This window comes from Tetrao urogallus, assembly GCF_951394365.1.
Source record: "Tetrao urogallus genome assembly, chromosome: 9".
Lineage (NCBI taxonomy): Eukaryota > Metazoa > Chordata > Aves > Galliformes > Phasianidae > Tetrao > Tetrao urogallus.
Window position 1 is genome coordinate 23301175 of NC_136822.1, and position 26259 is coordinate 23327433.

Genomic DNA, 26259 nt, shown 5'->3' on the forward strand with positions numbered 1-26259 from the left:
TTTTAAACCTTGTAATCTTTTGTTAGCTTAGAAGAGCAAAACTTCTAGTATTCTTGAGAGATGGCTTTAGAAACATGTGGAAGCTGTTTGAGCTGTCTGCTGGTCCCTCTTGCACTTTGGAGCATTGTTGTTAATGTCCTTTTATACTTCCCTAATGGGAATGCTTCATATGTTGCTAGTTACCAGCATCCCAACTATGTGTGGTATTTTGAAGGCATCTGTTTCTCAGGTGTGATGGTAAGTGCTGATTTTATGGATCTTTAATTATTTGCAGTAGAATTGCATGTCATATTCAGTTACTGTGCAGTGAGATAATCACACTTCCAAAGGAAGTATGGATTTCTTTCTTGCAACAGTACGGGAAGAACTTGATCAAGCTGAAGAAATTGTGAATATATTGAATGACATGCTGTGTATGCTGCTTTATTTCATACGTGTGATTTTGCAAGGCAAATTTATTTTTCCCGTTGGCTTTTTGTTTATGCTTAACTTGGACTCGTGTTACTGAGTCATGCGCTATTTTGATTTGTTCTTTTATGGATGTAGAATTAAAGCTCTTTAGCAAGGCAGAGCAAAAATCTGTAAAAGCCTGTCATAACTGTCTGTAGGTTTTTAAGCTCTGTATACAGAGAAGTGGTTCAGAGTGTCACTGTTATTAGGCTAAATATAGAGAATTGTCTCACTGTGACTGGTGTAGGTGTATTTTTCCCATTACGTTTGTAATATGCTCATCTGCAGTAATAATGTGGTGTTGGCTACTGCTCATGCTGTTCACCAGGCTCGTAAAGATCTGTAGCCTCAGGAAAAGAAAGCAGTAAAGAAATAAGAGTGTGAACAAAAATCAGTGTTAGAAAAGGGCAAATGTGCAATGATTTATGTGTTTTTATGATGTTGCTGAACTGGGAGAGATACAAAAACTTTATTTTTGTAATTGAATATTCTTCCTAAAACAGAAGAAATCCCAACTTTCTGAGCACAGGGAGAAGGGTATCACACAAAGAATTTTAATGGAGAAACATAGTTGGAAAATTTACCAGAAAAAAGTTAACTGCAAACTACCTTCATACTTTGAAACATTTTTAGCCTGCGGATCTTTAACAATTTATTACTTGCATGTATATTTTCCTGTTGCAAACAGGGCAGTATGTTAAAGCAGTTTGCTTGGAGGGGTGTCCAGTACACCTGGAATCAACTGCCCCAGGTGTGGAAATGTAGTTCTGCCATTTGGCATGGGCTGATTCAGGCTGCATTGGAGCAGGGAGAAGCTCTTGAGCACCTGCAATGCATTAATTTAAATGTATTGGAAGAGAAATCATTTCACACGGGTCTCTGAGCAACATCAAGCTTTTGAACAAATAACACAGGAGATAATGATGTAGCCTTAGGGCTAGTCTGGACAGGACAAGATGTAAAAAAAAAAATAAGTATGTTCTACACTGCAGCAGGGGAGAGTGGTCCCACTCAGAGCCTCTGACAGAAAGCCCCAGGGGAGACTCGAGGTCACTCGGAAGGGTTTTGGAGTTGAGGATACAGAGGATCCAAGGCTCACTGAAAGAGAGATATTGGTAGCATATGAAGGGGTTCCAGCTGCTTCAGAAGTGATTGGTACTGAAACCCATCTCCTAGCTGTGAGAGAACAGTGCTAGACTTCAGCCAGCATGTTCTGCTAGAGCTCATCCCAGCAGTAAAAGTGCAAATGTCAGCAAAGCTTCAGGTGGCTCATCTTATGTATTTCCAAACAATGATTTACCTAAAGTGCTGCTATGACTGATAACCATTGTATTTTGGAATTAGCTCTAAGCTCTTTTTTTCTTGCAGTTTTTTACTAACAGCCCTTTCAAGTGACAAATCCAGGGCCTTCTTTGTTTTTCCAAACCATTTCAGAAACACTGCTTGTTTTTCCTTATTCAAAGGAATGCCTTTCTGAGTGGCAGCTTGTGATTCGGGAGCCCAAATCTTATTTATTAAACTTCTAGTAAAAGGTTTAAATAATCCAGTAAGCAAATGGAAGTTCACCATACTACTGACTTCTGTTTTTTTTTTTTTTTTTAAGCATGTGTTGGTAAGGAAGAGAATTTGTCTCACTACAGCTGCAGTCACTCACTGTGTTCCCTTACAGATTCTTCTGTTGGCAATAATTCTCATAGCACTGGAGTGTAATGCATTCTATCGGTGCTGCCGAAGTGAGAGCTGTAACAAAACCTACAGAGTGAGTCTATCTTTTATTTTTGCTTGTCTCTGGCATTTGTTCTACATGGCTTCCTCCTCCTGTGTCTCTAGTACATCCTTCTCCTCTCCTCTGGTTGTGCTGCTTTTCACAGAGAAGGATTCTGAGTCAGGTTGAGAGGTCGCAGAAAGGGCAGCTCTTTCCTGTTGATGCATATTCAGGATGGAAAAAAATCTTTGTAGAGTGAAACAAGATAAAATAAGAAGGCTGGAGTGTTCTAACAGAGTTGTCCATCTAAATAGTTTCATCTCCTTGTGTTTTTTTTGTTGTTTTTTTTCCCAGTACCGACTCAATAAGCACTATCTGGAATGCAAACATATTAAATATGCGCTTATATTCCTCTTGCATTCTGGGATACAGTTTTGTAGGAATGTGAGTTTAAAAAACATCAGTACTTAATTGATATTATGGAACTGCCTTACACAGACAGAGTAAAGATAGAGTTTATGCTTACTGATTATTGCCTAGTATTTTTCTCTCAGTAGTGAAGACTGGGACAACCACATGTGAAATTCAACCCCAACGAAGTAGATTGGCAAGGACAGTGAATACACATGATGCAGAGACTGCTCTCATACAGGAATATTTTTCTCTCTTCAGAGTTTTATTTCAATTGTGCTAGCCATGCTTGGAGTTGCTTTCTCTGGATACAGTTGCATCATTTTTACCTTGGGATTGATCCAAGGCCCTTTCTGCAATTCATCCAGTGGATGGGATTACATCTTCAAAGATACTGTTGGAGGGTAAGAAACATCAGTTTTAACTAGTTTATTCTACTAATTTTCTAAGGGCTTTACAAAAGATGGCACAGTCTCTCGAGCACAAAACCTATACTGTAAGACATTTTTAAGTTGTTCAGTGAGCAACAGCATCTTCAAAGAAAGCTATTTGCCTCCTAATGATAAATTCTAAAGGTAAGAATCTTTGTACTGATCAGACCTGGAGGTCTGTAGAGACAAGCAGACTTTATCTGGTGATGATCACAACTTTGTGCAGCAAAGAATAAAAGATTAGATGCGCTGTAGACGTATACTTCCATAATATTCTCTCAAATTCCTGAAGTTCTTCATTCAAAGATTATGAATGTCATTTTAATATTTAATAACTCTTTCCCTTTAACACCTAAACTCAATGAAGTCTGCAGTTTGATCATTGGAAGGTTATGCATACTGCTGCAACATCTCATAAAATACTTGAGCAAAGTGCTGTTGGTGTTTTGGACTACGGTAGCTTGAAACATTTCATAAGATCAATAATGTGGGGATGCTTCCACAAGATTTTACATTATCCCTTTAAAAAAATCAAAGTTTTACAAGACTTGGATTTTTCACAGCGTATGATACCAGGCTCTTCCACTTGCATGTGAATGTGCTGAGGATTAAATTTGTCAGTGAATCATAGGCACATCTCTTCAGCATAAACAGGAGTAGTTCCTATAAAATAGATATTGCCATCTCTGATTGAAATCAGCTCTCTTTTAACATCCTGAAATGCATCCTGCAGTCTCTGTTATGTATTGCCAGCCTTACCATCCCATTTGAAAATACATGTGCATAAAATGGAAGCTTGATTTTAACTTAAAGGGCCAGGTGCTGAGCAATGTCCTCAAAATGATGGATGTTTAGAAAATAACCAACAAAGCTTCTTGCAATGAACCGCCAGGCCATAGCATGTCTCAGTTAAAAGGGCACATAACATTCCTCAAGTGTGCAGAATGTGGCTCTGGAAGTTGCATATGGTGACACACCTCAGCTCTGCCACACAGGCTGCATCCACTGGTCAAAATTTTTGGATGTTCCTACTCTTTGTCATCTAGACATAATCAAAAGCTGAAATTAAATCAGGGAAGGAAGTCCCTTCTTTAGACTTGGCTTCTTCCTCTGGGGGGAGGGGGGGAAAGCAACATCTCTCTTAACATTTGGGTGTCTTACTGGGAAGTTAATGAAGCAGTTGAGGAACCCAAGTCTTTATTCAGCTGAGTTTGGCAAACTTATCTGGGACTTACTCTACTGTAATGAAAGACCAGCCCTAAACTTCAAGCATATAAGGCATAGTATGGGTTTTCTATATAGTAAAGGTAAAATAATGTGTATTTAAATTTGATTGGAAAAGTCAATTTAATTTGTCTCACATTGCTTTTTCTCTGATAGATACCTCACAGATTACTCTGCTTGGTCTCAATGTGCTGAACCTGCTAATGCTGTGGAATGGACCATCATTTTACTCTCCATTCTGATGACTCTTAGTGGACTGCAGTTGATCATCTGTTTTCTTAAAGTGGCTGCTGAGCTGAAACGTACACTGTGTGGGACCTATTCTGTTTTTACTCAGGTAACAAAGGACCTGAGGTCATTTCTTCAGAATCTTGAAGGTCAGTTTAGCTTCAGCAGTTTCTCCCAGTAGATGACTTTCCCTCTTGGTTTATGCATTCTCTTTGCTACTGCATATTTATTAGCAGAAGATATGTGCTGATAGTAAATCTGCTGCATCCTAGCCATCTGCCATTCAAGGATGGCTGACTGCTCACTCTTGCCTTTAGTGCTATGATTAATGAAAAAACAAGGATTTTACTCCCGTGTCAGCAAAAGCTCCTGTGCAATCTTCTCCTATCATTCATTTGTATGCATGAAGAGTTTAGGTTAGGAGATGAATGTTTAAGTCAAACAAGATATATGTTAGCTTGAGCTGAAAGAGAAAGAAAGTAACCGACAGGCCTTACACTTCCTTCCTTTTCGTTTGCAGGCTGGGATTCTCTGAAAACAACAAAACGCTGAACCACTGTTTTCCTAAAGAAAACACTGTTTTCCTACCTGTCTAATTGTCTCTGGCAGTGACTTTTTTTAACCCTCCAGCTTGGGTCTGAACCCTCAGGGAGGTCTGAATACTGCGGAACTCCTTTTGTAGTAAAACCATCTTTTTGGAATAAACTGCTGTATTTATAGTACCCTCTTTTTGTTTAGAAAATGAGAGTATTTGTTCTGAAAGGGCCCGATTCAAACCCTAGCATGTCAAGAGAAATTCTCCCTTGAGAATTAATGTGCTGGACAAAGCCATGGTTTCTACATGACTGAATTTCAGTTACAGACAGACCACGATAGTCATGAGAGGCAGAAGCTCATGCTGCATTTTTTGTCCTAGAAGCTTATTAACTGTACAAAGCAATTTATGAAAAAAAGTCTAGCAAGTCTTACCAAGGTAAGGCATCTAGGCCTGACTGAAGATGAGAAATGCATCTTCAAAGTTAGCTATACTAGTTAGTGTGCTTTAATAGGTGCCTTGGGATTCTTTTTTACTCAAGAGGCAGGCGCCTTTTTTTCTTTTTTTTTTTTTTTTTTCTTTTAATCGAGTATTATGAGAATTTAGGAAATATATGAGGAAACCCTGTGAATATCAAGTGCTAGCTTGTTAATACTTGTAAGCATCCTGACTTTGCTGCAGGAGAAGGCTGACATTCTTGCCGATATCTTGCCAATAACATTCAGAATTTCAGTAATTTAATTCTGTTTCAAGACAATTCTGAGATTTTTGTATTGATATTCCTCTGGCAGATATTTTGAAAAGCTGGTTTCTTTCTTCAGGAATTAAGTAATGTATATTAAATTTTAATTTAGTTTATATGAAGTTGAAAGAAGTAATAAAAAGTTACTGATGTTTATGAATGGGTCTGCTCTTTTGGATGACAACTCAAGATGGCGTGGATGTTCAGAGACATGCTAAAAAGGCATGATGACAAAATGGGGATTCTGGAACAGCACACTTGTTTTTTTCCCTAGGTATAAATATGTCATATCACATAACTACTTAAACGATGATCTCACATTCCTACGGGCTTATGAATATTGTTTGAGGAGAGGTGGCAAAAAAACCCACAAGTTTTAACAACCAGCTATTGCTCCTTCTCACTGTGCTGGAAAATCTTGTTGACTTTGTGCCTATAAACAATGGAGTTACTCAGGTTTTGTTTCTTTTAATGAAAACTAGTATGTGTGGAGCATACATTTAGAGTAGAAAGCCCCTAAAATTGCAAAATAGGTGAAGGGCTCTAATTCATCCAGGAAATCAAACAGCGTTCTACTTAGATTCCAGCTCAGTCATGGGGAAAATACAAGCTTATCTTCAGACATACAGTGTCTACTGAGGTAGATTTTTTAAATGCCAGATAAGAGCAATGTAATAGCTGGAAGTTGCTGTTGAAAACACTTAACCCTTTTTTTTGTTGTATCTATCCTCTCCACTTTCCAGTAACATCTGTCGCTTACAATCAGGTATCTTGAGATATGTGACACAAAGGTTTCAAAGTGGTGTTGTGTAGTTCTTGTTGAGTGCATCGATTCTGCAACCCTCTTTATCCATAATCCAGATACTGGCATTTTCATTGCCCTGGTCAAAACTAGACTGCGACTTGACTTCTAAACTTTTAAATAGGCAGTTTATTCATTTGAAATTCATGGTGCGAGTACTATAAGCTAGAAGTGGGTTTTTGACACAGATTTTCTAAAGGTAAGGCAGAGTTAAATTTGATCTAATCACTCAAAGACTCCATTCCATCCTAAATACACAGTCTCTCATAAACAGTGCCCAGAAGCAAAACAAACCCAAAACAACAGCACAGCAAGGTGATTTCTGTAAGGAATATTAACTGACTTGAAATCCGTATGTACCCAATGGTGATGTCTGGGACGTGACTGGCCCTCCAGCTGCAGAATACAGGCTTCGTCCCAGCCATAGAAGGAAAATGTGACCTGTGGAGTCTGGATAAAGCTCACACCATGCTGGCAGACAAGAAGCCCTTTTTTGAAAGTCTCCTGAACCTGGAATGCGTGCACTGTCTGCTCAGATTTGCACATTAAATACCCCATGGTACTTCTGGAAGAAAGCTGCAGATTGGAGTTCATAGCTGTCTGTTAGTGAGGAGTTGATACTGAAACCTGGAGGTAAGATTGTCAGCAGTTCTTTGCAGTTCTCAAATCAAGGCAGAGTAAATGAGGAGCATAAAAGCCCTAAGACAAAGAAAGGCTCATATCTTTACCCTTAAATAAATAACAGGGTCTCTGATACACTGGTTGTGTGCATTTTCTTCTCAGTGACCTTTGAACACATTTAAACCAAATAGCTCACATATATGTGCACATATACTAGCTGTGCATTGAGGAATGTCTTTGAATTCCAGTAGCATAAGAGGAGTTAACTTTTTTTTTTTTTACCTCAGTTAGTTACAAAGAGGAACATGCAGCCTCAACAAACTGACCTTTCCACTAATAACTGACTTTCATCTGCGTAAAAGAAAAATAAAAAATCTGTGTGGAAGTTGTTCTGAACACATGATGCCGACTTGGGAAACTCCAGAATTTCATGATGGATCTAGTCAAATTTCAAAACTTGGCTTTGGTTACAGTCTTTTAGACAGAAGCAGGACTTTTCCATTTAATTCAGCCATTCAGAAGGTTCCAGAACATGATACTGTGGTGGTGATTGATGTTTTCTGCATGGACTGTGGTTACTATTGGTAATTTGTCTATATAGCTTAGTCCAGGTACACGAAGTTTAGATTTCTTTGCTGTTAAAGGAAACCTATTGCACTTTACTTATAGTCTGAACTTGTCTTTCATCCAAAATAATCATAATTATGAAAATAGCTTCAAAGATGCTGTCATATAGGGAGAAGTGTCATTTTTAATGCGTGATCAGAGTGCAAAAGAGATTAAGAGAGCCCAAGTGACTATGAATAGTTTTTTTTAAAAGAAGCGTTTACAGTTTGCAAGTTTTCAGTTGGCCCGAGATGTTTACAGCTTCAGATGAACCATGACAGCATGGATATAAGCTTGAAAAAATTTCCAAGTCTGATTAGGTGCTTTTTGAAAGTCCTGGGTTTAAGGTTAATTCTGTTGTTGTTTTTCAACGAAACTAGTCAATAGAGAATATTTGCCAAATTTGAATAAAACAAAAGTGTAACTTTAAAGAATGAATAGTAAATTTAGATAACAGTAGCTGTTACAATGATCTTGAGCTTCATACATCTATTATGCTTTTAATCATTGAGGAATGTGGCTTATCCTGTCCAGTAGCAGGCCTGAAGGAGGATAACGTAAGGAGTTAATTCTGTGGAATTTCTGAGCCTATTTTCCATTTGAGCAGTACTGAAATTGCTTGGAAATGGAATGCAACCATTCCCCTGCCTTGGCCTCAATCCTTGAATACGTATCCATTTCTTCTTTAGCTATATTTTCCATACTTCGTTCTAAAATTATATTTATGTGGGAACTGTGGTAGGTTAGCAGAGCTTATCCAAGTATGCATCAGTGTCCAAATGCTGCTCTGACAACAGTAACCTCAGTCCTCCTTCATCCATCTCTCTCTCACCAGTTCAGTAATTGCTGTACAAAGGGAAAGCAAAAGAGAGCTGTAGATTCAGAAAGCACAAGGTAAATATGCAGCAGAAGTTTGCACGTGCAGGATCTGCCTTGCTTTCAGTTATGTCCACACAGAACAGACGCAGCGAGAGAAACTGATGTCATTTATTGCTTTTCAAAGCGCACCTAAAACATTGTGTTCTTCAGCCAGTCTTCACAGAAATGATTTTCTCAACAGCATACAGGCTACAGAGATAGGGATAAAGACAATGAAGAAGGTAGCTAAACTTATTTACCTTCAATTAAACTACAAAATTTACAATCTGATAACAGTCTAGTACTAGTAGTACTGATAACAGTTCTAGTAGCTGGCAGAAATGGAAAAAATTCATTTGAAGATCACGAGAACTAACAAGGTTACCAGAATCTCTTGTTTACACTTCACGCACAGAGACATTGTGCAATGTTTTATTATATTCGCCAAAGCAAATCAGGAGGGTAAGGGTGGGGGTGGGAAAGAAAGGCCATATAAAGGGAAATTGCATGTACCCGTTCTCTGTTTCACACTTTCCACGAGGTTCGTGAATGCAGAATGAAGCTGTACTTGCTAAACGTTGTGCTGTTTTTTTGCTGTTGCCGAAGTGGGGCAGTGACCAGGGAGTACTACATCGGGATTATAGAGACAGCATGGGACTATGCTCCTGGTAGTACTGATATCATATCTGGACAACGTTTTGCAGAAGAAGAGTAAGTAATGTAGTTCGTAGTTCATAGTTCGTACTGATGGAGTTTTATTTAATAGCAATTTAATAGCAATTAATTGCCTGCTTTAGATGCTAGGACCAGGACCTGGTGAAGTCAGTGAAATGAGTTGTGCTAGTGTCAGTGAACCTGGTGGCTGACATATAAGGGAGTATTTACTTTTTCCTGACTTGCTTAAGAACTAAGTTGCTACTCTCTGCTGATGAAAAATGTTGTACAATGTAATGTTCTTTTTGTGACTTTATCGTAATGAAACATTTATTAACTAGAGGTAGGGAAATGATCATGTGAATGCCTACTGTTATTTTGAATTAGCCAAGTGGCAGTGATGAAGGGAAGGCTTCTACTTTTACATTTTTAAACTCAGAAGTTTAACATGTTTTTTCTGTTCTGATTTTTCTGTTGGGCACAATTTTCCTTTTTAAATGTTTGTTGTTGGCAGTGGTCTCTTTCTTGTGGAGATGCAGCAGCTGGAGTGTTTCATGCAAGAAAGGCTCTGTGCAGTATGAGAAATAGAGGATAAGTGTGGTGAGGAGAAAGGTGATACCCTGAAGACATAAATAATGAATAAAGAAAACTCAGATATCAGAGGCACCAAAGAAAGTATTGGACAGGAAAAAAAAAAAGTCATCCTTTCTACTTTTTTCAGTGCTTTTAAAATGAAGTAGAACTATACTAAATGAAGAGTGAAGAAGTATATCACTAGTAAGAAGAGTCTTCTCCTTGCTGACTGTGAAGTCAACATAACATGATACTTGTTGGTTTTAACTGGCTTTGGAAGATTATGCAGAACTTGAAGCACGTACAAAAATGTTGAGCAGGAAGACCTGTTGTTTGACTTATAAGCAGCAGAAAATTGTGTCAAGTATCCTTATCTTCAGTCTACAAAATAGGTAGAAAAAATTCATAGTTGGTGTGTAGCATTTAGTCTCTATCTGAGTGCCTGTACTCTTCAGAAATGTGAATGCATTTGCTTCTAAAGGCAGATTGTGCACAGTGCTACAGAGGCTTGGCTTTTGTTTGAGATCTGCTAATTAGCACTGTTCAAGTATAAAGTGAATTTCTGATATTGTGTATTTTCTTTACAGGCAAGCTGAAGTCTTCCTTAAAAGAGGACGGCAAAGGATAGGAAGCATTTATAAGAAGGCTGTCTACACTCAGTACACTGATATTTTATATGATGTGATAGTGGAGAAACCTTCCTGGCTGGGTTTTTTAGGCCCTATCATTAAAGGAGAAGTTGGTGATTCCATTGTTGTTCACTTGAAAAACTTTGCTTCCAGAAACTACACACTGCATCCACATGGTGTAAAATATACAAAGGAAAACGAAGGTAAGCTTGAGTCCATTCTGTGTCAGAATTTAACAAAAGTTTTGTCATCAAAGATACAACTGCCTAAGCGAATTATCTTCTGAAACAAGACACACTCAGTTTAGAATAGGAGCTGATTAAGAACTTCTGGTATTTGTTCAAGAGTGAAATACTGAGCCAAAAGTAGGGTTCGTGTAGAAGGCGATTTTAGATCAACGTTCCATCTGAAATAAGGGTAATGTAGGGATGTCTGAAGGAAAAAAAAATGATGCTGTTGTAAAGAAAATACTGTTTGTGTAAGTTATAACTCTTAACGGTATTAAGATACACAAGTTCCTTAAAACAGGCAAATGCCTTCAGCTTAGATAAATTCGTGAAATAGCCATCACGCTTTCAGATGTACTGTAGCAATGCTAGTGGTATTAGTGAAGACAATAGTTGTTGGCAATAGGGGAGACTTTCAAGCTGTGAAACACTGCTGCAGTTTCACTGAAATTAGTGGAGTCCTTGCATATTGACAGGCAGAAGAGTCGCCCTCTCTTCTGGACAATCTATGGAGTGTTTTTGTAGCATCTTTTATGCATACAGCTACCCATGAATGTGCCATCTGTCAGAAAGAGCAGTGTGTCCCTCCTGAGGAAATACTGTGATTCCAGTTTCCTCCTTGAAAACTACTGAATGTAGTATGATGACATCTAAACCTGAGGCTGTAGCCTGACAATTCACTCTGCCAGATGCACCTCACTGGGTAGTTTTCCATACTATTATCTGCAAGAAAGACTGCACTGGAATATAGCCACTGGAAGTTTTATTAAGATGCCTTAAAAACTGTGTGAATTATTGAGTAGATACTGTCAAAAGTAGTCTTTGAAAATTTTTCAGTGGGGAAAAAAATTGTGAAATATTAGTTTAACATCTAATATTTTTAAAGGCTTTTCATTACATCAAATATGTGACTTGGTATTGATGCACTGTGGGAGCAGAACAGCATGTTGTATGGTAATATATAGAACAATGTTTGCAATTTTACCACTGTTGCTCTTATTTGAGGCACACCTGTGTTCCTTGGAGAGGAACGCAATGTTTTAGAATAGATTCCAAGATCAATATTTAACAAATGTTTTACAAATATTTTAGCTGTTGTCTCTTTAGCAGAAGTACACTGTGCCCTCTTAATAAAGAACTCAATTTAAAGTTATTTGTCAAAGCGCACCTGCAGAACTCAAAGTCGAGTAAAGGAATTCTAGCAGAAGGGAAAGCTCTATCCATCTGAATTAAAATTTGTTTTACCTCTATTCGAGTATTCAATCCCTGTTATTGCAGCATGTAGTCAACTTGAAAGCACTGTTCTGACACCATATTGTGAAATGCGTTATGTTAATGTTGGCCGTGTGCCATTCCTCAGGTGCTTTTTATCCAGACAATACCAAAGGTTTTGAAAAAAGAGATGATGCTGTGAAGCCTGGAGGCCAGTACACTTATACGTGGGATGTGACAGAAGATCAAGGTCCTGCTGAAGGAGATGCAGACTGCATTACCAGGGTTTACCACTCTCACATAGATGCTCCAAGAGATGTTGCCTCAGGGCTTGTTGGGCCTTTAATAATTTGCAGGAAAGGTAAAACGTGGATTAACTACTACATATGGAAGTTGATTGATAATGGCACTTGATAAATATAAATGAACTAATTTTCTGGAAGAGGAAATTAAGAGTTCATTTTGAAATAGTGGATTTTGTCTTGTCAGTTATCTGCCATGTAATAATAGGATGGGATTTAATTTGATTTTTGTGTGCAAGGCAAATGAGTGAAATGTGTTCATGCTAGTAATGCAAAAGTGTGACATTGATATGTAGAACAAATGTTTTACATTATCATCACATACAATATTTATTCTTAGCAAAGTTATTTTACAGCGTCTGTTAAAACCAACCTTTGTTTTCCCAATATGGCTGTAAGTTTATACATACAGTCACACTCAAGATAAACAACAAAATGTCAAGTAAACAGCCATCATCCTTACCGATACTGTGCTTAAAACTGAACAGATATTGCCAGTTGCTGGAGAATATGCTACTTTCTTTTTCAGGTGCAATGAATAAGGACAACAATCAATATGTCGATGCTGAGTTTATCCTTATGTTCTCTGTGATGGATGAAAATCTCAGTTGGTATCTAGAGGACAATATCAGGACGTACTGTTCTGAGCCTTCCAAAGTTGACAAAGATGATGAGGACTTTCAGGAAAGCAATAAAATGCACTGTGAGAGAACTTACTATTAATGTTACTTGCCATTGATGTAAAGAGGTATTGGTTGTTTTATGGGTTGTCTCTTTTAAGGATTTTTTTAAAAAAACAGAACTTTTTCTTGGAGAATTAAACTCCTTTTAAAATTAAAAAAAGGAAAAAAAAAAAAAGAAAAAAAGGAAAAAAAAAAAAAAGTTATGACCAGTATTGTATAATCAACCCTTTGGAATTGAGAAAGAAGATTCCTAGGGACCAAAACTTTTTTTTTGGCAATAAAATTTCCTCAACACCGTAGACAGTTTTGTAATTTAGTTTTGCTTTTAAGTCATAAACTATACTATATAATATTGCAGTTCAGAAAAAGTGACTTTACTGTTAGTGTCAACAAAAAGTACTTTTGGCTCATTCTTGGTTTCCAGAATCACAGCAGGAGCTGCAGGTAGATGTGAAGATAAAGTTTGTGTCTGATGTTGGTTAATGTTCAAAGGTCCAGTGTTTTGTTCTGAGACTCTCTTTATTCTGGAAAATAGAGTAATGGTTGTACGTCACTCACCTTTGAAGTGAAGATCCTGAGCTCTGTGAATGTAGCAGTAATAATGGGGTTGGTTTGTTTGGTGTTTTTTTTGTTGTTTTTTTTTTTTTTTTTAGCAATCAATGGGTACATGTATGGATACCTCCCAAATCTCACAATGTGTGTGGAAGATAAGGTAAAATGGCATCTTTTTGGTATGGGTAATGAAGCTGACATCCATTCAGCCTACTTTCATGGTCAGACCTTGATAGAAAGACACCATCGAGTTGACACCATTAACCTCTTCCCAGCCACGTTTATTGATGCTCTCATGATACCAAGGAATCCCGGGGAATGGCTGCTGAGCTGCCAAGTGAATGACCATATAGAAGGTATGGAAAAAATCACAGACATCAGGATTTTTTTTTCAGCTTGAGCTACCAATTCAATGAGTCTTTTTCACGCTGCTCCTGATGTGGTTATTTCCCAGACAGTGTTATCCTCAAGGTTAAAAACAAAACAAAACAAAAACAACAACAACAACAAAAACCCAAACCAACCAAAAAAACAACCCAACCAAACAATATAGCAAATGAAGTGCCTACAGGTGTATTAGGTAGGCTTAGGAACGTACCCACAGAATCAAAAATTTTGTTATTGCTAATGGAAATTGTTATCAATTGACAGCAATTGGTATCACTGCATTTTTGTATACTTGGACTTCAGATAAACAGTATCTTGATGTTTACCTCTTACTGACGGTAACTGATCACAACATTGTTTGCCAACAAAAAAAGTTAGTGCTGGTTTGGGCAAGGACACAGGACAGACAGGTTAACTTGCCTTACAGTGACACGTTCTGGAAAGAACATTGGCTAATAACCAGAGATGATCTGCATTTGTCTTCCTTGTATCTTAGTGTATTTCCCATGCTGAAATATGTGAAACCATGTGAAATATGTAGAAGCTAACGCACACTTTCATTTAGAGGGATACGGATAATGTAAGTTACAGAAGTCATCTGTCAGAAAGAACACAGAACTCAAAATCAGGCTCTAGGATCTGAAAATTCTGACATGGGGAGGAACATGTTTGTCCTACAAATTCAGCTGCACAGAAGTTTTTAGATAACTAGAGCATCCTGCAGTATCTTGATGTGGATGAATCTTCATGGGCAACGTGAAAATCCTACGAACTGACCCAATTTAGCTGTAAAAGGGCACTTCAGCAAGGAGATTCACTATTGGATCGGTCTCCTAGGGTACGAAGACCTAAGAGTTTCACAAGTGAGCCACTGATTAGATTTAGAGGAAAACCTGGTCTGTCTTTTAGTACCTGGTTTAGCAGGAATTCTCCAGATAAGACAAAGAGCTATTAGAATCGTAGGGGGAAAAAAATAAATTGCAGTTTCTTCAATTTTCTTACATCATTTTTTCCAGGTGGTATGCAGGCCCTTTTTAAAGTAGAAAGTTGCAGAAAATCCACAATAAATCACAATGAGACTACAAAGATAAGACAATACTTCATTGCTGCTGAAGAGATTATCTGGAATTATGGCCCATCTGCCTTTAATCATTTTACAGGACAAGAATTAATTGCTGACAGGTAAATGCCTTCAAGTTGTTTCACTTTCAAGGAGATTTGACATGAGCATGCTGAATAGGGGGTAAGCCTTATGGTAGAATTTGCTTTTAAGTAGAATTTCATTGTCCCCAGCTCTGCTTAAATATTAATGCTAAGATAAATATCAAAACACATCAGTTCATTCTCCTGTGATCTTAAGATAAATTTTGCTGAAGTGTTAGCAGTGTCACTGGGCTGAAGAGGAATTGCAGTGTTGTGACTTGAATTTTTTTGCATCTATTTCAATGTCCTGCACACAGTGAATCTTCTGTATTTTTTGAACGAAGTGAGACAAGGATTGGTGGCTCTTACAAAAAAGCCATTTACAGGGAATACACAGATGGTACTTTCACGGCACATAAAAAAAGGCTCCTGGAGGAAGAACATCTTGGTCTCTTAGGTAAGATATTTAGAAAGATTTTATAATAAAGATTTATCAGAGGAAAGCATGACTTCTACTGCCTGGCCAATAGTGCCCTTTCACCTCCTCCCTCCTTGGTGCTCCCTTCCTCCTTCAGACCCCGATGCCTGCAGCTTGCTCCAAAAGCCACCTCGGGATGTATGCAAAGTTCTTAAAGGGAATGCTGTGATCATCCCCAACTTGCCCGAGGGAGTATGCCACAGTCTTCAAAGGGCAAGCTGAATTACAAAGCCAGACTAGGCAATTCTATGCCTGTTTATAAGCTGGCTGCTTCTGACAGGGTTTGGGAGTAAGTTTGAGATTGGTACTGATGTCTGCAGGTCCCTTTCCAAAGGGAGGAACTGTCCTGTTTACACAGGGCCTTCGTGGGAGGTGAACAGTCCAGTCACAGCCGGGATGCCATGGACTTGGGCCATGCAGCAGGGACCTTATCTGCGGCCAGACAAGCTCAGGGGCAGCTAACCTACAACAGGAAAAGCAGGCAGCGTTACGAGCTCGTGGTGATTGCTGCATCATTTGACACAAAATCAAATTTTGTGACCTTTTCTAGGACCTGTTATCAAGGCGGAAGTGGGCGAGAGCATCAGGGTGACTTTCCGAAATAATGCCAGCCGCCCATTCAGCATCCAGCCCCATGGTGTGAGTTACCACAAGAGCAAGGAGGGAGCGCTGTACGGAACTGCCTCCAGAGGTGCGCCTGTGAGAGAGGCCTTGCAAGCAGCAGAGAACAAGCTGTTGCATACAGTAATGCGATAAAGGTAAAAAAAAAACAAACAGGTTTCATTAGGCTTAATTCCTAATTTTGTTTTCTGTAACAGATGCTGAATCTCCAGCCTCCCATGTCAGTCCTGGTGCTACGTTTACATATGAGTGGAATGTGCCAGAAGATGTGGGCCCCACAGACCAAGATCCAGACTGCTTAACTTGGTTTTATTACTCAGCTGTGGATTCAGTTAGAGACACCAGTTCGGGCCTTGTGGGTCCTCTTGTGGTGTGCAGGAAAGGAGCTCTACTCCCTTCTGCAAAACAGGTCAGTCAAAGAGGAAAAACATGGAAGCATTTGCCTCACTGTAACTGAATCTGCTTTCTTTTCCTGAACTGGGCTCTGCACATCACCATCCAGCCCATGCACTGAGAGGAGTATAAAAAATAGGGAAAAAAAGTTGTTTTGTTTTGTTTTTTTTTTTTTAAAAAAAAGCAAAATCAGCCTGGTTCCACATAGGCAGACACTGCGTTATGAAATCAATGTCACAATCATTAGCCTTCAAGTTTTACGTAGGATGAGAACAACTAGAAAATTGTGGAAACTTTAAAGATCAATATGTGGATCTGTTTCTGGAGGTGGCTCCTGCTAGTGGAAGGGCCATCGGCAGCAGATATCTGTGCACCTCAGACAGCAGATAGACAGCTCTAGGATCATCTGAATGAAGTTTCAATGCGTGCATCTACACTAGTTTGAGAATTATACTCAAATTAATATACACATTCTATGATTTTTACTGTGGATTTTTTTCCTGGCATGATCTCTTCACCAAATTTTATTTTTCTCTGTGCTATTTTTTTCTCAACAGAGAAGTGTGACAAGGGAGTTTTTCCTACTTGCCACAGTATTTGATGAGAATCTGAGCTGGTACTTGGATGACAATATTTTGATGTTTACATTAAATCCTAATGAAATTGACAAAGATAACGAGGACTTCCAAGAATCTAACAAAATGCACTGTAAGAAAATTGGTTTTTATATTTTGCTAGTCAAATGCTTGCTTTCTGCTGTAAGTTTTTTTTAGTTTTCTGAGCTCACAGTGGAGACTGGGAAACTGTATGATAACAGAGATGCTAATTTCCTTTCAATTGGAACAGACCGTATTTGAAAGCAATTCAATTTCAAGTCAGTGTGGTTGTCAGTTCAAATGTACGGACGGCAGTGCAGTGTCAGCAGTGGACTATTTGGCACTGTTACATACCTCTTTCAAAAGACACGAAGGAACAGGGTCTGCAGCCCACGTGTGACCATTATGAATGCAGCCAGGTAACGAGAGGAACTAACCTCTACCCTACAGAAGATGTTGCTGAAAAGAGTACTTTTTTGTCCATAGCTGGATTTCTTTACCAGCACTGTGGACGCCATACAGTGAAAGTGGCATTTCTCCTATTTACAGAGCTTACAGATAGTAAGCATTCCAGTGGCATCTGGCAAAGGCTCAGCCTTTGGAAGGTCTACATAGGAGTAAGAATTATTAACTTGAACTAGCAACGTTTGGGATCATCTCTGCTGTGTGAATATAGAGCCATTGCCGTATAAGGCAAACCAGAGATTGTAGGTGGTCAGGTCCCTGTGCTTTAGACACCAAAAGTGAGAACAGTTTGAAATTGTTTTGAAGTACCAGGTTTAAAAAGTTGTTTTTGCTTGAACTGATCCTCTAGTTTTGCTGCTGTGATAAAGTATTTTAGTATCAATATCTTTGTCACTGTAAGACACCACATTAGATTTAAAGTGATACTTATTTTTAAATATTATATTTAAATGTAATTTAATTTGTATTGCAGAATTAAGTTGTGTTAATCAACATTGGGTTTACTTCTTCAAATCTTCTACAGCCATTAATGGTTACATGTATGGAAACCAACCTGGTCTCGAGATGTGTAAAGGTGATGTGATTTCCTGGCATTTGATGGGCTTGGGGTCAGAAGTCGATGTTCATGGGATATACTTTTCACAAAACACATTCATAACAAAAGGAACAAGAAAGGATACAACAAATCTATTTCCACACACATTTGTTACGGCCATTATGAAGCCTGATTCTGAAGGTAAGTGTCCCGTTTGGTGGTGGTGGTTTGGTTACTTTTTTGTTTGTTTTCAGCCTGTATCCCAGACAGAGCGGTATTACACAGCTATAGAAATTCACTGTAGCGCTTCCTCTGACTGGCATAAAAACTGCTATTGGCCTTTGCCTGGCAAAGGCTCTCTTGCCACAGCTGAAGCCCTTTGATGTTCTTGTATAGCTCTGCCACTAAACAGGCAGGATCCTGCTTTCCTTCTGAACCTCACCAGATTTTGGGAGTAGTCACTCTACTAGTTCCAGTGTGCCATGTTGTCTTCATGTGCCCTTAAAACAATTAAGAGCAGACTTTTATTTCATCTTTTTTTGTGTGACAGTGGCTAAAAACCACAGGTTTGACCATGAGTACATTGAAGTAATTTCTGAAAGAAATGGTGTGGAGATATTTTTAATTTTGAAGAAAATAACTGAAAGGAGTAAAAAATGTAGTCTTTTCTTTCTTCCTTTCTGGTTCAGGACTGATATACGAGATATCTGAAGGCTTGAAATATACTGTTTCTTGTTTAGAAACTGCTTACCTGTGTGCATGTTATGCTTAGGTAGCAACTGTACATAGCAGATATTTTGATCCGTGGGGATGCTAAAACTGTGTACAGCTTGTGTGTGAAGAGTAGCAAACAGCATGCAAGCTCTTCATGCTAAAGCTTTGATTTTCTTAGCTTCTACATCTGTGAGAATACAGTTTTAAGAGCAACAAAAAGATTTTTGTCGTGAAGTGTTAACTTCCAGTACAACCTCTAGGAATTTTTGAAGTATCCTGCCTGACAACGGATCACTACAGAGGGGGCATGAAGCAGAAATACAAAGTGAAACCATGTCATTGGTGGAATGTGGATCCATCCCTATATGTGCACGAGAAGACACATTATGTTGCTGCCGTGGAAGTTGAATGGGACTATTCCCCTAACAGGACATGGGAATTTGAGCGGCATCAATATCACAAGGAAAGGTTTGTTAAAACTCTGTACAAGGGAGGGAAAGAATGCGCAGAATGCAAAGGAACAAGTTCTCCTCTATACCATTTCCTCTTTGCAATCCTGGCATTTTCTTTTCAAGTGAGCCGTAAGCATACAAATGCACTTATGGTCCTTCTCCAATTATGTCGCCATGTGTCCTACTTTTAGTTGCAATAGAGTGAATTTTCTTCATGGTGTCTGATATGATGTGTTTCGGATTTATAACAAAAATCACTGATATTTTAGTTGTTGCTGAGCAATGCTGTTTGCACACAAGGATAGCTCAGGTTTTCAGCCTCTCATGTCCTGCCAGAGACATGAGGAACTGGGAGGGGACACGTCAAATTTGATCAGAGAAATCCCATACCGAATGGCATTGTGTGAAAAAAATGTAAAACTGAGGGGAGCTGGGCAGGGGGGGGCAGTCGCTGCTGAAGAACTGCCTGGGCATTGCTGATGGAATGGTCCAGCTGCAGATTCGATTGGATCCTGGGTACTGCACGTGCATTTATTATTTGCTGCTTTTGGTATTGTCCTTGATGTGGAATGCATAAGGTATCCAACAAGTTGTAGATAGGACTATTTTGTCCTGATATTTGATTACTTACAAAATTTAACATTTGTGTGTGAGTAAGGTTCCTTTTTACTCCTCTCATGTATTTAGTTTACACAAGACATTAAGTTGGTGATTGAATCCATTCATTGTGAAGCTCATCACCTTGTTTTGTTCCCAGTATTTGAATCTCACTGAGTGAACTGATGGTATCAAATAATTCAAGCCAGTTATCAGAAGAGAATAAATAATGAACTGATGAATTTCTGTGTGCCTCTTCAGCCTATAAGTTTAATTTGAGAAGTAGATAGTAACTGCCTGCAGTTACTGCTATTGTTTTATTTTAATGCTTTATATACTTTCTTTTCAGCCTGATAGCACATACCCTTGCCCTGTATGCCATGGCAAATTCCCTCAAAGCTCTAAGCACAAGTAGTATGGACTGTGCTGTTAAGAAGCTTGTTTTGGAGTTAGGTTTGTCTTTTTTTTTTTTTTACCCGTCTCCAGCCCCAATGGTATCAGCAGGGAAGCAGTGCCTCATTTTTCAACTCAGCGAGTCATGTAAACTTTATGAGATTTAAGCTACATTCCAAAACTGTAGAAGTTACTAAGGGCTTTTATTTTTTGGTATGCAAATTGTTAGATGACTTCTTGCCATTTGAATTCTCTCTCAGCTAAACCACTCAGCATTCTCTTAAACTCTATAGTCTGTCTGTTCATAGTGCTTTGGTTTTTTTTTTTCCTCTTATGCCTTATGGGACTTGCCAGCTTAACAAGAATGTTTTCATGAAGATACACATGAGGTTACCATTACACTGAGTTAGAATTTTCTCTGATGGCTAGTTTAATACCTGCAAAAGGTGGCATAAAATATATGAAGAAATGTCAGCTATATTCTCATATTCTATTTACTTCTATTAACTGGGGTTTGTTTGTTTTTCAGCCCTGGCAATCCATTTTTAAATAAAGACGACGCATTCATTGGCTCGAAATACAAAAAGGTAGTATATCGTGAGTACACAGATCAGACATTCAGTACTCCAAAAAGCAGAGCAGAGGAAGAGCAGCACCTTCAAATTCAAGGTAATTCAATTTGAACAATACTGAGTATAGTTCTAGCCACACAGAGCACCCAAACCTACGGGGAATTGCATCTTACAGTGCTTTCTTTACCAGATTTCATTGCTTGCTTCACGGGGGGGGGAGGAGGAATCAATGAGCAGCCTATGGGTTCGCTGCCTGATTACAGTATTTGCAAAGGTGCTGAAATTTACATCCTTGTTTAGTTGCTTAACTTGAACTGCTCAAGTTGGCTTATCATTGTGAATGCATGTTATCCATGTCTAGTTTTTTGCTGAAATATGATTTATATCCTAATGTTGTGTGTTTCAGCCCAGTAAGCTCTGTCTCTCTGCTCTGATTATTTACAAAATCACCTTAATCTATCTTTTCAATTGAACAGGGCCACTGATTATGTCAAGTGTTGGAGATAAAATTAACATAGTTTTTAAGAACCTGGCATCAAGACCTTATTCTATACATGCCCATGGAGTGAAAACAGACAGTTCTGTTGTTGCTATAACCAACCCAGGTATCAAAGCATCCTTATGTTATTTCTACATCAAGCCTTCTAGTAAGGTTTAGCAAAGCTTTACTTTTAGGGCAGCAGAAAAGACTTGACATTTGTTAGTTTGTTGTTTTTAACCTCAGGTTCTTACAATTTTGATGCTGATTATGGCTGAGTTATTTGTACAATTAAAATGCCCCTCATAGCTACTGCTATATGTCGAGTCCTTGACATATCAGTAATTTCTTTGACACAACTTGGCCATGTCTTTTGTGAAAGAAAGTAGATTTAGTGACAGAAGGAAAGCATAGCTTATACTAGCTATTATTTTAAAACTTATTCTGTGTATTTCTATTAAATATCACAGAATCACAGAATTGTAGGGGTTGGAAGAGACCTCCAGAGATCATTGAGTCCAACCCCCCTGCCAAAGCAGGTTCCCTACACCAGGTAGCACAGGTCGGCATCCAGGCAGGTCTTGAACATCTCCAGAGAAGGAGACTCCACCACCTCCCTGGGCAGCCTGTTCCAGTGCTCCGTCACCCTCACTGTAAAGAAGTTCTTGCGCATGTTTGTGCGGAACTTCCTATGCTGCAGTTTCCAGCCGTTTCCCCTTGTCCTGTCTCCACTCACCACTGAAAACAGTCTGGCCTCGCCATTCTGCCCCCTACACCTTAGGTATTTATAGACCTGGATCAGGTCCCCTCTCAGTCTTCTCTTCTCAAGGCTGAACAGACCCAGTTCACTCAGCCTTTCCTCATAGGAGAGATGCTCCAGGCCCTTCACCATCTTCGTGGCCCTCCGCTGGACTCTTTCCAAGAGATCCTTGTCTTTTTTGTACTGGGGAGCCCAGAACTGGAGGCAGTACTCCAGATGAGGCCTCACCAGGGCAGAGTAGAGTAGTGGTAAAACCTGTCATTGCTAATGGTATCCTAGCCTCCATCAGATGAGCTGGGGGGCAGTAGAGGAGCTCCATCAGTAGGCCAGCAGGGTCAGGGAGATGATTGTCCCTCTTTACCCTCGTGAGACCCCATCTGGCCTACTGTGTTCAGGTCTGGGGCCCCCAACACAGGAAAGATGTGGAGTTGCTGGAGAGGATCCAGAGAAGAGCCACAGAAATGCTCAGAGAGCTGGAGCAATTCCTCTGTGAAGACTGACTGAGGCAGCTAGGCTTATTCAGCCAGGAGAAGAGGAGGCTGCAGGGTGACCTCACTGCAGTCTTCCAGTACTTAAAAGAGGATTATAAAAAGCAGGGGAATCAACTTATTACTTGGGTAGAGAGTGACAGGACAAGGGTAAATGGTTTTAAGCTCAAGGAGGGAAGTTTTAGATTGGATGTCAGAGGGCAGTTCTTCACAAAGTGGTGAGGTGCTGGAACAGCTGCCCAGAGAGGCTGTGGATGCCCCATCCCTGGAGGTTTTGAAGACTAGGTTGGAGAGAGCCCTGGGCAACCTGGGTTAGTACCAGATCTGGAGGTTGGTGGCCATGCCTGTAGCACAGGGGTGGAACATGATCCTTGGGGCTCCTTCCAACCCAAGCCATTCTGTGATTCTAAATAGGGCAGCCACATAGAACATTGGCAAGAAGTATTGGGATTATGCAGAAGGGAAATAACAACTTGGGAAGAGGAAGATCAAGACCAATATAAGCTGTAAATGGAGATAACACTTTGTTTCAGGACTTCTTTCTCTGTGCTCACCTGCAAGCTTCTAACTTTCATCAATGTTTGTTTAATTTAGGTGAAACTAAAATGTACACCTGGAAAATATCAGCAAGATCTAGTTCTGAGAGAGGTGATCCACACTGTACTGCATGGGCATACCATTCAACAGTGGACATCATTAAGGTATACTGCTAGCATCAGTCTGAAGAGTTTTGTTCATGACTTCAGAACAGATAAGCTTACAGCAAAAATGAAAGAGGTTTGAAACTCCTGCTTTATCAGTCAGGTCATTCCCCCACTACCTTTGAATTTAAAGATCTCTTAAATAATGCAGTGAAGTCAGAGCAGAATTTGAAAGTCACACACTCTGGTGTTCTTGTTCCCTGGTTCTCCTGCCATTTATATACACTTCTAGCATTAGTCACCACTAATAATTATTTTTTTATTTGTAATTTCAGGACACTTACAGTGGATTAATAGGCACACTTGTTGTGTGTCCTAAACATTATTTACCATCGTCTCATTCTAGAAAGAAAGTTCATTTTGCTCTTCTGTTTATGATTTTTGATGAAAATGAGTCATGGTATTTGGATGAAAACATTGCAACCTATTCTGCCAACCCACACCTTGTTAACAAAGAAAATGAGGAATTCCTTGAAAGTAACAAAATGCATGGTATGTTTCCTAACTTAGTTGGTGTAACGTTAGAGACATTATAAAATCATGTATCTGAAATTACTATATATAAATTGGACTCTTTCCTCCTCCCTGATTTTCCAGTTATAGGGTAGAAAGCCAGAAAAATTTCACTCGCTGCTTTACACTGTTTTACTGCTCCTGCCACTGAATTACATATTTTAACATATGAAAATCAATAGTTCCATGTTGACATTTTTGAGGATGAAAAGATTAAAATGTAAATTGGAAATGTTGACGTTAGCAGGTAACTAATCTGAATAGGTTGGTAATGTAATGTGTATCCTGAAAGCATGTCCTCATAAAGCTTATCCTTTACAATGCACCACAGGAAATGCAGACTTTTAGAAACTTCAGTAGTGGTGCACGGTAGCACGCTTCCATTTTAACTGCTTCTTGCTTTCCAGTTAACTCTGGAAGACATAATCAGACTCTTTTCATAATATGCTGTCCTTTCTTTTTGATAACGATGCATTAATATCTTTTAAAATTATTTTTATATACCACTCAAAGCGGTTCCTTTTTGCCTAACTGTAGCTTTTAATTCTCTTTTAAAGCCTTGAGAGCAACAAGAAACAAAATCTTGTTTTCTCTTTCCCTCCTTTTAGCCATTAATGGAAAAGTGTTTGGAAATTTACATGGTCTGACTATGCATGTTGGAGATGAAGTAAGCTGGTATTTGATGGCAATGGGCAACGAAATAGATATTCACACAGCACACTTCCATGGCCACAGCTTTGACTATAAGGTAACAGTTCCTTTCCGTTCACTTTTGCTAAAAATGTGAGGTAAAGCAAGTAAAGAAAAAAGAAAGAAAAAAATGGCATACAGTCATTTCAGACAGGGTATGATTAAAAGACTTGGTGTGAGCATGACTGAAAAACAGTTCATGGGACTGCTGTCTGGTTCTGCCACGCTGTTCAATGATGGTTTCTTCTCATCCTGAAGCAAACAGGAGTTTACCGGGCAGATGTCTTCGATTTGTTCCCAGGAACATTTCAAACAGTGGAAATGACCCCACAGAACCCTGGAACGTGGTTACTGCACTGTCACGTTACTGACCACATCCATGCAGGCATGGAAGCAACTTATACAGTGCTCCCAAAGGAAGGTAAGAGCTTACCTACCCCAGTAATGTTCATTATTCTTAAAGATGCAGTACAGAGCTCAAGGACATGTTCTGATCTGATCACGCTCACTGAAGTGCTACTGCTCAGAATAAAGAAAGAATCTGAAGGAGTGGATGTTAACTATTTCTTCAGCTCCCCACCAATGAAATGGCAGCTTTTTATTTAAGAAAGAACGCATCAGGAGACACAGTGCTTCTGTGCCCCAGAAGTGCTAATGAAATCAGCCTCCCTCTCACATTTCATTTAAAACAAAAAGAACCAATTGGTGAAAAAAGCTGAAGTCGCCATTCTAAGTACTGAAAATTAAAGTAATAGTTTCTTTTTAAAAGGCATGTTTTAGCCTTACAAACACTACTTAACTATTACTATTACTTTAGCAATCTTGCCTGTGAAAAGAACCTGAATCCTGAAGAATTTTGAAATTTCTTTCTTCTACAAAGCTAATACAACTTTAAAAGCAACTTTCATGTACTAAAAATAATAGGTATGTATTATCTTAATTGACAGAGTAGTATTCCAGAATGTATGTCCATGTCTGTATATACACACAGCTGTATGATGTACATAAGTACACTAACAAATGCAGATTAGATTGTTAAACACTATCTTGTTATAGAGCTGATTTACATGATACACCGTGACAAATTTCTGCATATAATAAACCAACGGAGTATGTGTAGAAAAAAAAGACTTGTACCTGAAAATGCAGAAAATAGCATTTTTCATAATCAGCTCTTATAATTCATGTATTTTATACCCTTCAGTGTATTTTAATTGTTTTTAAATCAAATTCATAATGTGTAAAAGGTACTGAGGTCATTGCCCTCATCTTAGACTATGCTGCCTATAGGCCTATATTCTTCTTTTGACAGGATTGGAAAAAACAAATGTTTTTCCCTTCACAGACAAATGGTCTTTGTTCCCAAGATTATTTAATCGATCCAAGTGCAAAGGCACACCAGCTGTGTGAGAGTGAAGAAAACCATTTACTACAGCGATTCTCCAAGATCTACTTTCAGCGAAGAATTGCTTGAGAAATACTCCTTTCCATGTGTTTAAGAAGGTTGCAGGTGATGGGCTACAGCTACAGAGACCACAGACTGAGGCAACTGGATGAGTATAATAGCTTGTATTTTCCTTAAATAAAAATCACAACTTGCAAGGTAGCCATGTGTTAGGCGATGCCTAATGCATGTTATTTAACTGCTGGGAAAGCCAAATGAAATGTACTTTGTGAGGACTTTTGTTCTCAGTTTGTAACTAATTCAGTGTTTGAAAAAATAAATAAGTTGTTTTAGACTAACATCTTAGTAACCACAACCACTGCATGGACAATTGGAATTTGGTTATCATGTTAACTATCGGTTATTGAATTATAGTTTTATCCAGTGATGTCGT

General features: G+C 38.9%; 2 protein-coding genes across 2 annotated transcripts; both read left to right on the forward strand.

Annotated features, from left to right (window-relative positions):
* Nucleotides 1-60: 60 nt before the first annotated feature.
* Nucleotides 61-5256, forward strand: TM4SF18 (transmembrane 4 L six family member 18; the record flags this gene model as incomplete). Its single annotated transcript, XM_079539658.1, has 5 exons — nt 61-237; nt 2120-2209; nt 2828-2970; nt 4378-4558; nt 5188-5256. 5 exons carry the CDS (start codon nt 61-63, stop codon nt 5254-5256), a joined length of 660 nt encoding a protein of 219 aa, XP_079395784.1.
* A 3913-nt stretch (nt 5257-9169) lies between these two features.
* CP (ceruloplasmin) lies at nt 9170-25027 on the forward strand (the record flags this gene model as incomplete). The annotated part of the gene is made up of 18 exons (XM_079540018.1): nt 9170-9324; nt 10428-10672; nt 12057-12269; nt 12740-12913; nt 13547-13801; nt 14849-15014; nt 15293-15432; nt 16004-16144; nt 16272-16483; nt 17025-17175; nt 18052-18264; nt 19038-19245; nt 20749-20888; nt 21268-21396; nt 23112-23218; nt 23494-23710; nt 24340-24479; nt 24680-25027. The coding sequence occupies 18 exons, from the start codon at nt 9170-9172 to the stop codon at nt 25025-25027; spliced, it is 3354 nt and encodes a 1117-aa protein (XP_079396144.1).
* Between the last annotated feature and the right edge of the window lie 1232 nt (nt 25028-26259).